Source organism: Bos mutus, chromosome 27 (genome assembly GCF_027580195.1).
Source record: "Bos mutus isolate GX-2022 chromosome 27, NWIPB_WYAK_1.1, whole genome shotgun sequence".
Classification (NCBI taxonomy): domain Eukaryota; kingdom Metazoa; phylum Chordata; class Mammalia; order Artiodactyla; family Bovidae; genus Bos; species Bos mutus.
This window is the reverse complement of record NC_091643.1, coordinates 3,667,921-3,681,103: the sequence shown is the minus strand read 5'-3', so window position 1 is coordinate 3,681,103 and position 13,183 is coordinate 3,667,921. Positions and strand designations below refer to the sequence as shown.

The 13,183-nt window shown below is 45.2% G+C and overlaps 1 protein-coding gene across 7 annotated transcripts in view; it reads left to right on the top strand.

The window, feature by feature from the left end:
• THRB (thyroid hormone receptor beta) overlaps positions 1-12,372 on the top strand; it is a 439,267-nt gene extending 426,895 nt beyond the window's left edge. For all 7 annotated transcript variants that reach the window (XM_070364186.1, XM_070364190.1, XM_070364183.1 and 4 more), the window contains 2 exons: positions 3,226-3,484; positions 7,575-12,372. In XM_070364186.1, the coding sequence (XP_070220287.1) occupies positions 3,226-3,484; positions 7,575-7,816 (501 nt within the window). In that variant the 3' untranslated portion in view covers positions 7,817-12,372. The remainder of the gene's footprint in view (positions 1-3,225; positions 3,485-7,574) is intronic.
• Positions 12,373-13,183: the final 811 nt, after the last annotated feature.

Here is a 13,183-nt window from a genome sequence, read left to right as displayed (position 1 = left end):
TCTTGAGCACAGGGCATGGGCACTCCTGCCAGTCTGTGGGCGCCCCCACCTCTCCCCCGGGCGGGCCCCCTGGGGCCTCCCCACAGTGGAGGGTTCTTGGGTGATTTAGAGACTGTCTGCCCACATGTGGAAACAAACCTCACCGTAAACCCCTCTTTAAAGAACAGGCATCTGGCCTAGTTTTTAAACCGCTGGAGACCCTTGACAAATCTTTACTCTGCTTTTACTTACATGTGAACTCACAAATAGGAACTTTTCAAGAGAAAACTTCTACTTCATCTATCATCAGACTTGGCTATAAAGATGGGGCCTGCCCAAGTCTATATACTCTAAAAACAACTAAAATCAATGGTTTTATCAGACTAGTCATTTCTCTTTGCCACTCTATGTCCATGGTTCTCAAGAGCGGGTCTCTGAACCAGGTGCAGGGGCATCACCTGGGAACTTGGGCACATACAGACCCTCAGAGGCGGGGCTGCGATGTGTGTTCATCAAGCCGTAGGTGTCGGTGAGCGGGCTGCAGACAGGACCTCTGCCCTAGGCAGTGAAGCCAGCGCTCACCCACTCCAGCCAGCTTTCCGATTGCCTGTGGAGGCGCCAGCCAAGTTCCTGTCTCCTGTTCCCCACGAGGCCCTGAGCCCAGGAATCCAAGATGTAATTGAGGAGTACAAATCAGAAACTAAATAAAAGCAAATCATAGTCATTTTGCTTAATGAGTAGAGGGGAGAATTCACATGAATGGATTCCAGAACCAAACACAAAATGCCTTTTATTATAGAGAAAAAGCAGAGCAATTTGAAATTAAACAGTAAGGCAGGTAGGCTGAGTTAGTAAAAAAAAAAAAAAAATATATATATATATATATATATATGAAATACTCTGTATTTTAAAGGTAATTCCAAATACTGCTTTGTCATATGTAGTCACCTGAACTGAAGTAGTTGTGTTGCCAAGATCATTTCTCAAAATAGAATTGGAACCTGCTTTAATAAAGAGAGAAACTATGTGTCGTTTCATATTCATTCTTTACGGAAGCTTACACCCAAATCCCTTCAGAGAGGGAGCTCTCCAGAGCTGGCTTCCAACTCTCACCTCACCCACTCAGGGACCCCCTAGCATGTTTCTCAACCTCTCAGAGCCTGGATTTCCACACCTGTCAATAAAATTGGAATTAGAATATTTACCTCACTGCATCGTTGCAAACATTAAACAAGGTGATGCATGTCAATCTTAGCCCAATTCATCAAAAACACCCATTAACTAATAGTGTTTCAACCTACTTTGATAATGGCATTTAATTAAACATTCTCCCCCTCCAAAAAATCAAACTCTAATTTTTTGGTATTTCTCTTCACAGAGTTTTTAAGTTTATTATTAATGTTATCAGTTCAGTTCAGTTGCTCAGTTGTGTCCAAATCTTTGTGACCCCATGGACTGCAGCATGCCAGGCTTCCCTGTCCATCACCAACTCCTGGAGCTTGCCCAAACTCATGTCCATCGAGTCGGTGATGCCATCCAACCAGCTCATCCTCTGCCATCCCCTTCTCCTGCCTTCAATGTTTCCCAGCATCAGGGTCTTTTCAAATGAGTTAGTTCTTCACATCAGGTGGCCAAAGTATTGGAGTTTCAGCTTCAGCATCAGTCCTTCCAATGAATATTCAGGACTGATTTCCTTTAAGATGGACTGGTTTGATCTCCTGGCAGTCCAAGGGACTCTCAAGAGTCTTCTCCAATACCACAGTCCACAGCATCAATTCTTCGGTGCTCAGCTTTCTTTATGGTCCAACTCTCACATCCATACATGACTACTGGAAAAAAACATAGCTTTGACTATATGGACCTTTGTCGACAAAGTAATGTCTCTGCTTTTTAATATAATGTCTAGGTTGCTCATAGCTTTTCTTTCAAGGAGCAAGCATCTTTTAATTTCATGGCTGCAGTCACCATCTGCAGTGATTTGGGAGCCCCAAAAAATAGTCTGTCACTGTTTCCATTGTTTCCCCATCTATTTGCCATGAAGTGATGGGGCTGGATGCCGTGATCTTAGTTTTCTGAAAGTTGAGTTTTAAGCCAACTTTTTCACTCTCTTCTTTCACTTTCATCAAGAAGCTCTTTAGTTCTTCTTTGCTTTCTGCCATGAGGGTGGTATTATCTGCATATCTGAGGTTATTGATATTTCTCCCAGCAATCTTGATTCCAGCTTGTGCTTCATCCAGTCTGGCATTTCGCATGATGTACTCTGCATCTAAGTTAAATAAGCAGGGTGACAATGATGTTATCACGTTATCACAAATCTTAACAGGACACCCAAATGAGTTTAAAATGAGATTACAACACTGACAAAGAGATCCAGTGTGTGCAGTAATTCTGATGCTGGAGACTCTGAGAACATAATAACCCTAGGAGCCAGGAGGTCCGGATTCTGGGCTCACCTCTGCCTCTGATCCACTGGGTGACTCTGAGCAAAGTTGTGACATCTCTGGGCCTCAAAGGTCACATGTGTCTGTAACAGACCTTCTAGTCCTCTACCTTTTAAGAGATTCAAGGAGCAAACTTTCTTCAAAAAACAGAGCGGCACAGTTGCCAGCTAACCAGTGGGGTCGGCTCTTAGAGCTACCAGACCAAAACAGTGGTACATTTAGGAAGGTCTCAGTTGGTGGCTACTCCAGTATTCTTGGGCTTCCCTGGCGGCTCAGACAGTAAGGCATCTGCCTGCAGCGTGGGAGACCTGGGTTCTGGGTTGGTTGCACTTTCAATGCAGGGGGTGCCAGTTCAATCCCAGGTCAGGGACCTAAGATCCCACATGCCATGCGGTGCAGCCAAAAAAAAAAAAAACTGGTGAAGATGATGAACAGTGTGGGTGCTCAGTCGCTCCAGTTGTGTCCAACTCTGCGCCAACTCTCTGTGACCCCATGGACTAGACGGCCGGGCTCTTCTGTCCACAGGGATTCTTCAGGCAAGAATACTGGACTGGGTTGCCATGCCCTTCTCCAAAGGATCTTCCTGACCCAGGGACCGAACCCAAATCTCCTGTGTTGGCAGGCAGACTTTTTACCACGAGTGCCCTGGGAAGCCCAGGCTTAGAGTATGGGGAGTGGTTGTGGGAGTCTGCAGCCGCGAGCAGACAGGGCAGGGGCTGCTCCCGTCGCCCCTGGGGTCCTGCAGGCGGGTCCTAGCAGACGTCTGTGCCCTCGCTCTGTGCTGACGTGGGCTGCTTCTTTCCAGCTGCCATGTGAAGACCAGATCATCCTCCTTAAAGGCTGCTGCATGGAGATCATGTCCCTCCGTGCGGCCGTGCGCTACGACCCGGAGAGTGAGACTTTGACCCTGAACGGGGAGATGGCGGTGACGCGCGGCCAGCTGAAAAACGGGGGCCTCGGGGTAGTGTCCGACGCCATCTTCGACCTGGGGATGTCGCTGTCCTCTTTTAACCTGGACGACACTGAGGTCGCTCTCCTTCAGGCCGTCCTGCTGATGTCTTCAGGTGAGTGTGTCCAGACCGGCCCTGGCGCGCGTTCAGAGCGCCTGGGGAAGCTTCCGGTCCCCGGCTTCCGGTTCGCATCCCGCTGCCTTCCGGCGGCGGGCTGTAGGTTTCCGGTCCCCGTCGGATCGCGTCCCGGCATCCTCCAGCGGCGGGCGGGGCTTTGCGGACTGCCGGGGAGCTGAGAAGCGGTGTCTGCCGGCTCCTCAGGTCTTGACAGGAGCCCCCGGAGCTCCTCTCCCAAGGCTCGGTGAAGCGGCTCCCTTCCACAGACACTCCTGGCCCGCCTCGGGGCAGTAGGCTCTTCTGGGTCCGCATGCTCTGCACTGCACCCACAGCGGTGGGGTCCCCCAGACCCGCCTCTGGTGTGGTGGGCAGGCTCTGTCTAGCGCGGCCTTCCCCGTCCTGCCCTCCCGATTCCTACGCCGTGTGCAGTCCCCTCCTGTCGGGAGCCCATGACTGCCCTTGTAGGATCCTGAGAATTCCACGTCCACCCGGTGACGGCCTTGTGTTCTGTGATACTCCGGCTTCTCTTGGGAGCGGACTTGCTCACAGGACAGGAAGCCGCTTCCAAGAAGGAGGAAGCGAGGCAGCCTCCAGCAGACAGCCAGGTCAAGGTCGGGGTGCTCCCTGCCAGTACACTTCACTATCATTTCAGTCACTTGCGACCCCATGGACTGCAGCACGCCAGGCCACCCTGTCTATTGCCAACTCCTGGAGCTTGCTCAAACTCATGTCCATCGAGTCGGTGATGCCATCCAACCATCTCATCCTCTGTTCTCCCGTTCTTATCCTGCCTTCAATCTTTTCCAGCATCAGGGTCTTTTCCAATGCGTCAGTTCTTTGCATCAGGTGGCCAAAATATTGGAATTTCAGCTTCAGCATCAGTGGTTCCAATAAATATTCAGGACTGATTTCCTTTAGGATGGACTGGTTTGATCTCCTGTCGTCCAAGGGACTCTCAAGGCAAGCAAGCAAGCACTCACTCAGTCGTGTCCGACTCTTTGCAATCCCATAGACAGTAGTCTACCAGGCTTCTCTGTCCATGGGATTTTCCAGGCAAGAGTACTGGAGTGGGTTGCCATTTCCTTCTCCAGGGGATCTTCCCTACCCAGGGATCGAACCCAGGTTTTCTACATTGCAGGCAGACGCTTTACCCTCTGAGCCACCAGGGGAACCCACGTATCCTTAAAAAATAATAATAAAACATGTAATTTATCTAAGGACTCCCTGTGTGACCCTGAGCAAAGCTTCCAGTGTCTCTGGTCTTCAGTGTCCTGTAAAATAAATAAACTGAGTAAGTGCAGAGTAATATGTTGACTTTCTGTTTGGATCAAAAGTTAAACGATCCTGTGGAGAATTTATCTAGCACATTCAGAGAGAGAGAAGATGGGGCGAGCCACAGAGCAGCAGCATCAACTGTGAAGGAAATCACAAAATTAAAATGCAAAAATTGCAATCTGAGCTGGATGGGGGATGCCAAAAGCCGGATTATTTTGTCTAAGCTCAGAATGGTGGGCTGAGACATTAACCCTGATTGTTTCTTTCAAATTAAGCAGAACTCTATTTAGAGTTTTACTGATACAGATATTTCAATAACTAGACACTTGAAGCATGAATATATTTATTTGATCAAAGCCACAAACAGGAGAACTGGGCAGGGAGGTAGTAGGGCTCCCCAGAGTTGTATGAGGAATTCATTCAGGTTTACAGATTTCGTGGGTTTTTTGTTTGTTTGTTTGTTTTTAGGTATAACTTACATAACATTGCATTAATTTCAGGTGTACAACATAATGATTGGATATTTGTATATTATTTTGAAATGATCATCAGTATTAGCTAACATATCTCCCCATATACAGCTGCACAATTTTTTCTTGTGATTAGGACTTTTAAGATTTACTGTCTTAGCAACTTTCAAATATGTACTACAGTATTATTAGCTAGTCACTATGCTGTTCACTACATCTGCATGACTTACTGGTTTTATAACTCGAAGTCTGTATCCTTTGACCCCCTTCACCCATTTCACCCACCCAGACTCCCAGCCTCTGTCAACCACCAATCTGCTATGCATATGAGGTCGCTGGGATTTTGTTTGTTTTTGAGATTCTACCTATAAGTGAGATTATACAGTATTCATCTTTCTCTGACTTATTCACTTAGCATAGTGCCCTCAAGGTCCATCCATGTTGTTGCAAATGGCAAGATTTCATTCTTTGTAACTAAGCAGCATGCCAGAAAGTGTGTGTGGGGGGGGGGGGTGTTGTGACAGCTTCTTTATCCATTCATCCATCAGTGGACACTTAGCTTGTTTCCATACCTTAACTATTATAAGAATGCTGCAGGGAACAGGGGGGTGAAGATATGTTTTTGATGTAGTGGTTTTGTTTTCTTCAGATGAATACCCAGAAGTGGGATTGTTGGGTCATGTGGTAGTTCTATTTTAATTTTTTAAGGAATCTCTATACTGTTTTCCACAGTGGCTGTATCAACTTACATTCCCAAAAATAGTGCTCAAGGGTTTTCTTGTTACTTCTTTTCTTTTTGATGATAGCCATTCTGACAGGTGTGAGGTGATATCTAATTGTTTTGATTTGCATTTCCATTCATCTACATACCTGTTTTTATGCCAATACAATACTGTTTTGGTTGCTGTAACTTTGTAATGTAGTTTTAAATCAGAGAACGTGACGCCTCCAGCCCCGTTTTCTTTTCTCAAGATTCCTTTGGCTATTCAGGGTCTTTTATGGCTGAAAATACAAACTCTATCATTGTTTATTCTAGTTCTGTGAAAAATGCCATTGAAACTTTGATAGGGATTGCACTGAATCCACAGATGGCTTTGAGTAGTATGAACATTATAACAATATTAATTCTTCCAATCCATGGGCACGGGATATCTTTCCACTTACTGTGTTTTCCTCAGTTTCCTTCATCAGCGTCTTATTTTTCAGTGTAAGTCTTTCACGTCTTTAGTTGAATTAGTCCCTAGGTATTTTATTCTTTTTGATGCAACTGGGAATGTTATCAGCAAATAGTGACAGTTTTTACTTTTCCTTTCCAACTTGGATGCCTTTTCTTTCTTTTTCTTGCCTAATTGCTCTGCATAGGACTTATAATGCTATGCTGAGTAAAAGCCACAAGAGTAGGCATCCTTGTCTTGTTCTCTGTCTTAAAAAATGTCTTCAGCTTTTCACCACTTAGTATGCTCTCAGCTGTGGACTTGTCATATATAGCTTTTACCATGTTGAGATACAGTCCCTCTGTATCCACTTTTGCAACCCAAGTCCTCACAGCCTAGATGTTCCCCAATCATCCGGCCTTCTCTTGACATCCTTTTATCAGTTTTTTTTAAACTGCCTTGAGTCTCCTATATATTGTGGGAAGACCAGTGGTTTTCCAAAATTTGGGAAGATTTTTCTGGGCTGTACATGATCATAATCTCCTCCAGCTCCATCTTCCCACCGTGACTCTTCTCTTCTCCACACAGGATGATGCTAGTGTCGTTCACATCCCCTTTTCATTATAACTTCCCAAGACACCACCAACACAGGGCTTCTACAGAAGCAATCAAAATAAGGGAAGGGAAGGAGTGGTTCACCGAAGCCAAGTGAACAATTAAAATTAGATATTGTGCTGCTTTGTCTTCACCAGAGTCTCTTCCCATCGGACATTCTTCCTTTGCATCCAGGCTGCCTGATTTCCTCCCAATCTCTTTTCACATCTCTCTTTTCTCTGTAAGTCCCATGCTTGTCAGAATCCCTCCTCATTATGCAGAGTATTTCAGTTCTCTAGGTGAGGTTTCTCCTTCTGTACCCTAGGAGGGAGGCATCACCCTTCACACCCAAGGAGGTGATTTGTGTAAGCCAGAGACATTTATCTGAACAAAGCCTTGACACCCTTCATGTAAGTTACTCCACTCACTGGCATCTTGGTCCCTGATGCCCCAGAGTTCATACTGCATCCGTGCCCATTCCTAGGAGTCAAAAGTCCCCAGATTGACCCACTTCACACTAAAGGACTTGAAGTGGACCAGGCAAGCCTTCTCATTTCTGCCTGCAAATTAACATCCTTCTTTCTTCTCCCTCAGATCGCCCAGGGCTTGCCTGCGTTGAGAGAATAGAAAAATACCAAGATAGTTTCCTGCTGGCCTTTGAACACTATATCAATTACCGAAAACACCACGTGACTCACTTTTGGCCAAAACTCCTGATGAAGGTGACAGACCTGCGGATGATCGGAGCCTGCCATGCCAGCCGCTTCCTGCACATGAAGGTGGAATGCCCCACGGAACTCTTTCCCCCGTTGTTCTTGGAAGTGTTTGAGGATTAGACCGACTGACTCATTCTCATAATTCCAACAGCACTACTGGGTGTCATTTCATTCCATTGCCTAGCTCTTTTTTGTTTGTTCCTTTATTTCTTTGTGTTGGGAGGGATTGTTTTGGGGTAAAGGGAGGTAGTCCTTGGCATAGACATGGATGAAATTGCCCCTCGAATGCGGGTACTTGCTAACTATTGCATTTTGTTCTCCAGTCCTTTGATGTGAATATGCTTTGGAGGTTTTACAGTTGTGGAGGTGAGGTGGGGACAATCATTAATTCACCAGCACCAAGCCGTCACCAGCTCCCATCTGTCCCTGGTCAGTGACTCGAGCAAGCAAAATGGCACAGCAGGAAACTAAAGAAGACTTAAAACCAAGACAATGTGGTCATCTTGATCCAATCCTGGTTTTTGCAGGGCTCGAATTAGCACAGCAGAGACAGCCTTTGATGAGATGTGGCTTTCAGCTTCCTAGAGAAAGTTCTGAACAAATTGTTATCTATTCAAGAACATACTGTTTTCAGCACTCTGTTCTCTCCTAGCAGCCTAACCTGGAATGTATAAGGATATGTGTTTCCCCCAAATTAGCTGTCCTTTCACTGTGATTTTCATAATCCTGTGATTTAATTTGAGTTATACAAGGGTGTGACTCAAAGATGTGCAGGTGTTTGACTGATCGAGGCCAACAAGGAAAACAATTTCCTTAAGTGAGCCCAAAGAAATTCAAAATCTTCACAGATATCAGTGACTCAGTGGTTTCCAAAAATTCACATAGTGTCACTTCATAGCAAGAAGGCTTCTTACTGCTCAAAGGAAACTCCCACAAAAATCAAACCTACTTACAGAGTGATGTCACTGTTCAGTGACATCAGACCCTTCAACTCTCAAAGTCCTCAAGTCATTCAACCTGATTCCATCTCTGCTGAGCCGACAACAGATTTCCCTGTGGGTTGACCTTCCAGTCAAGGAGCGGTAACAAGCTGAAATGTTTGAGTCTTGTTCTGGGGAGAGACTAGTGATGTCACATTCTATGTTGAAGGAAATGCAGGGCCTCAGAGCCTCCTCACGCCCTGATGCTGAGGTTCCCCCCTTCTGCTCTTGGATCCTCGGGCTCTTTGCTCTACTCACAAGTGTTTCCTAATCTCCTTTCCCTCTGGCTCTGAGGCTTGACTACCACCAAACAAAGCCTGCTCCAGCCACTGACTCTCTCTGTCCTTCTGATAGCATCGCCCTGACAGATACTCAGCAGAAAACAGCTGCAGACCACGCACACAAACCCTCACTCACCTTCCCTGCCCAGCCCACCTCCCCAGTGACCGACACTGGAGTACTGTGTGCCCAGAAAGCATATGATGCCCCTGGTTGCTTCAATGTCAGAAGACGGGCACAGAATATACCCATGAAACTGAATGTATCCCACTCTTCACTGTCATGGTAGACATAAACTATTTCTCTGCCTGCCTTGTACTGCCTTATCCTGGAAGTGTTTGGGAAAATAAGCCATATCAGTGAAACTTGCCTAAAAACCATGTAGATTCATTCTTTTTTAACTGGCCCAGAAGTTGGGGTGCCTGAGTTCTAGTTTGTGCTCTCGAGTGGTAGATTTGTGACCTTGAGTCATGAACTCAAAAATCCTTCCTGTCCTTAACACTGTACTAATTTTAGGGGGTGAGGGAATCAAGTTCTTTTGATGGTTTCTTTCACATTCTAATTTCTAACTTTATTAGAAATGATGACTCTCCTGACAGCTAAGGAAAATATATTTGGTGTTGATTCAAAATAGAAAGTTGACATACGACATATCAGTTATTTAGAGAAAGGCAGGGTAGATTTGGGAGAAGGAGAGGAGTGCATTAAAAATCCTGAGAGTGACCAGAAATAATCCGGGAGAAAAATTACGTGTTTGATGTGCTAAAGCAATTACACAGGCTTCCAGGGAAAGAAACCAAGAGCGGTGCACTAGAACTTACTACCCAGAGAAAGGAAATAGGTGAAGAGAATAAAATTATCAACATGAAGTTCATGGGCAGATTACCGGCGTTGACTTCCCTCAGTTCAGTTCAGTCGCTCAGTCCTGTCGGACTCTCTGCGACCCCCATGGACTGCAGCACGCCAGGCTTCCGTGTCCTACAGACAGTTTTTTGGTTTTGTTTTCTCCAGGTAGCCTCTAGCCAGTTTCCTCTGGTCCTCACTTTGTTACCATCTCAGCTTCCTCTGTTGACTCTCTTTGGATAACTGCTCTTTGAAACAAAGCGTTTAATCACCTTCTCTGCTCCAGGGTAACTCTGAGAAGCTTTTCCGGGTGGGGCAGGTTTTCCTTTGGAAGGGAAGGCGAGCAGGCAGGTCCTGGAATCTCACAGACTCCTCAGGCAGTAGGCTCCCCAGGAAAGTCTCCTCAACGTGTTGAGATTCCCCAGGGCATCAGACAGCCCCAGATTCAGTGCAAGTGCAGAGCCTGATCTAAAGCCGCATGGGAACGCCTTAGGGATTAACATGATTGACCACTGGCCAAATGGTTCAGCAGATCTACAGCAACCCAGCCAGCCCCGACTAAATGTGTGTTTGATCCTTGGCCTCTTACATGGTAGCCTTAAGCAGGCAAACTGCGGATCTCAAAATCTTGCCGAAGGCTGACTACTTCCTGCTGAGTAGACTAAGCCTCGAGGACTTCCGGTTGAAGGAAAGGCTGTCAAGACTGAAGGACTCACAACCCCGGTGGTCAAGGTGACTCATTCCTTCTGTAATTGACTGAGGTACTTACTGCATCTCAAGACTCCATCCCATAAAACTCGATTAGAAGGGACTTGCTCTGGATTTTCTTTTTTTTTTTTTTACATTTTTCTTACGTCGTCCAGACTTTCAAATCAAATGTGGACTGCCTGAAACCTTGCCCAGTGGGGAGACGTCCCAGAAGAGGAGAACACGCCCTACAACTGGGATATCTATTTATAAATCACTTATATTTGGGGGGTGAGTGGTGTCCAGTGTGTGTGTGCGTGTGCGTGTGCGTGTGTGTAGCCCTCAAGTGTACTTCACTCTTCAATTAGATGTGCCGTGTTGGTAGAAATAGTGAAAAAAGTAAAGATCTTTTCTTCTTTATGATTCTGCTCCAAACACCACGTGCCGCCTCTGAGCTTTCCTCGTCCGTGAGCCTCGGTCCTCAAGGATACCCGCGCCGTGTTGCTGCCTCAGCCCGAGAGCCGCCTCTTCCGCCCACAGCATGGCCGGCGCGGCCCGCCCCGCGCCTCCGCGCTCGGCCCCTGCGGACGCAGCCTCCGTGAACTGCAGACGCCCTCGAAGCATGTCACTGTCCGTGATACATTTTTATTCTACGGAACTCTAACCCGTTCGTGTCATGTTGACCTTTGGCTGCATGAGTCATAAAATATGAAACTGGTCTTATGGTTTTTGAAACGTAGCCAGCATTTGTAAGGCTAAACCTTTTTCACAAACTGAGTTGAGATGAATCACCACCAGGCCACCATTCCTCTTCAGAAGGAGAGTGCTTAACAGACGTTTGAATCCCTTTGCCCTTTCCGATGGCTACCGTGTCAGGTTCCAAAATAAGCTCGTCATTTTTCCTGTTATTTTAATAATAAGGAAATATTAGCATAGTGTTTCTTTTGATAGCGATAGACTATAATCCGTATTTAAATTTTATAGAGGAGAAATTTTATTGTACTGTGATGTAGATATTTATTATCCAGGTAAGGATTTGCCCGGTGTGTATTTTTTACAATTGAAACACTTTAATCTTTAAAAAAAAAAAAAAAAAACTTTAAACACACACACACACAGACACAAAAACAGACTAGGGGAAAAAAGGTTTGGCCTTATCACAGAATTTGTACTGTGCTGTACAAATGTTTGCAAATGCAAAATGTGTGCATTTCTAGCGTGTTTCTACATTCATTAATGCCGCCTTCAGGAGCAATATCGTGCAGGTAAAATGCTGTTTGTGGCTTTCTGTTGCACAGTTAAAGCTGACCCACCTTATGCACAAGACAATCAGATATAAATCTGTCCTCCTCAGGATGCAGACAGGACGTTCCAGAGCACAACGCACGACAGAAGAAGACCCTTAGGAGACAGGCAACTTGCTGACACAGACGCTAGCAGGGCATGAACGAGCAGACATTATGCCACTCCCCTCTTTTGGTTCTTCCTATTTGGCATTTTTCATTTGATTTTAGAGCCAAATTAGTTATGAAAGCTTTCTTTGGAGAAAACACCTTTATTCCCCCATGATGTTTTCATGCCCTGAGAATCAGAAAAGGACAACAGAACAGGGAAAGATTTACAGTCATCGGGAGATTTGTGTTTTGCAAATGGTGTTAAGTGATATTGCTAGATTGGTAATATTTTTTTCAGCCTAAAATTCTATTGAAATCTGTGATCAAAATGTTTTAAACTATCCAAAAAGAAAATTTGTATATTTGGGAAAAATGGATTTTTACATAGCTTTTGTATGCAGATATTAAATTGTAATTATGACTATAGCAGGCATAGATAAACTGATAAGCTACAATTCTAAAAAAGAAACAAAAAAGAAAAGCTTATAACGGATATACTTTTCTGCCTCTTTCTTTAAATATTATTATTTTCTACTTAGGCACAGGGTTACCTGCTTGTCTCATCTTGCTGCTTCCAAAAGAAGGAAAACAGAGATGTAATGACATTTGTTTCATAAACATCTACTAAAATAAGCAAGTTTTCTTGAGAGGAGGGCATGAGGGGGGGATAGGAAGGTACTCGCTTTGGAAGGGGCCACAGAGATGGGGTGAGGAGGGAAGAGGGAAGTTTTTGCAGCTAAAAGACTGCATTCATCTTTTTATCTCAAAATGTCCAAGAACATTATTAATATTAATGAAATTATACTAATACCAGCTATCAATGTATGGCTCACATGTTAGGACTCATGCTGTGATGGGTGGCAAAAAAAAAAAAAAAAGCCTAATGGGAATTTATTGTCCATAATATCTGAAAAATTCAAGAGTGCCATGGCTTCAGGTGTGGCTGGATCTGGGTACTCAGTACCTCAGGGTGTGCCTTTTTTCATCTCTCTGGGCAGATTTCTGTCTGTACAAATTCCCTTCACATGGACTTCATGTTCACATAGTCTTTTGTCCAATGATGGCCACCAGTAGCTCCAGGATGAGTCTTCTAGCTCCAAACCAGTGGGAAGAGAGTTTCTTTTCCCCAACAGTTCCAGTAAAAATCCTGAACCTACTCCTCATTGGTCCAGATGGAGTCATGTGCCCATTCCTGAGCCAGTCGTGTGGCTGAGGAGCACAGATATGCTAATTAGCTGAATCCTCTGAAATCCTGGAACTGGATGGAGGAAAAGAAGGACAACCAGCCCCATCTAAACTAGACA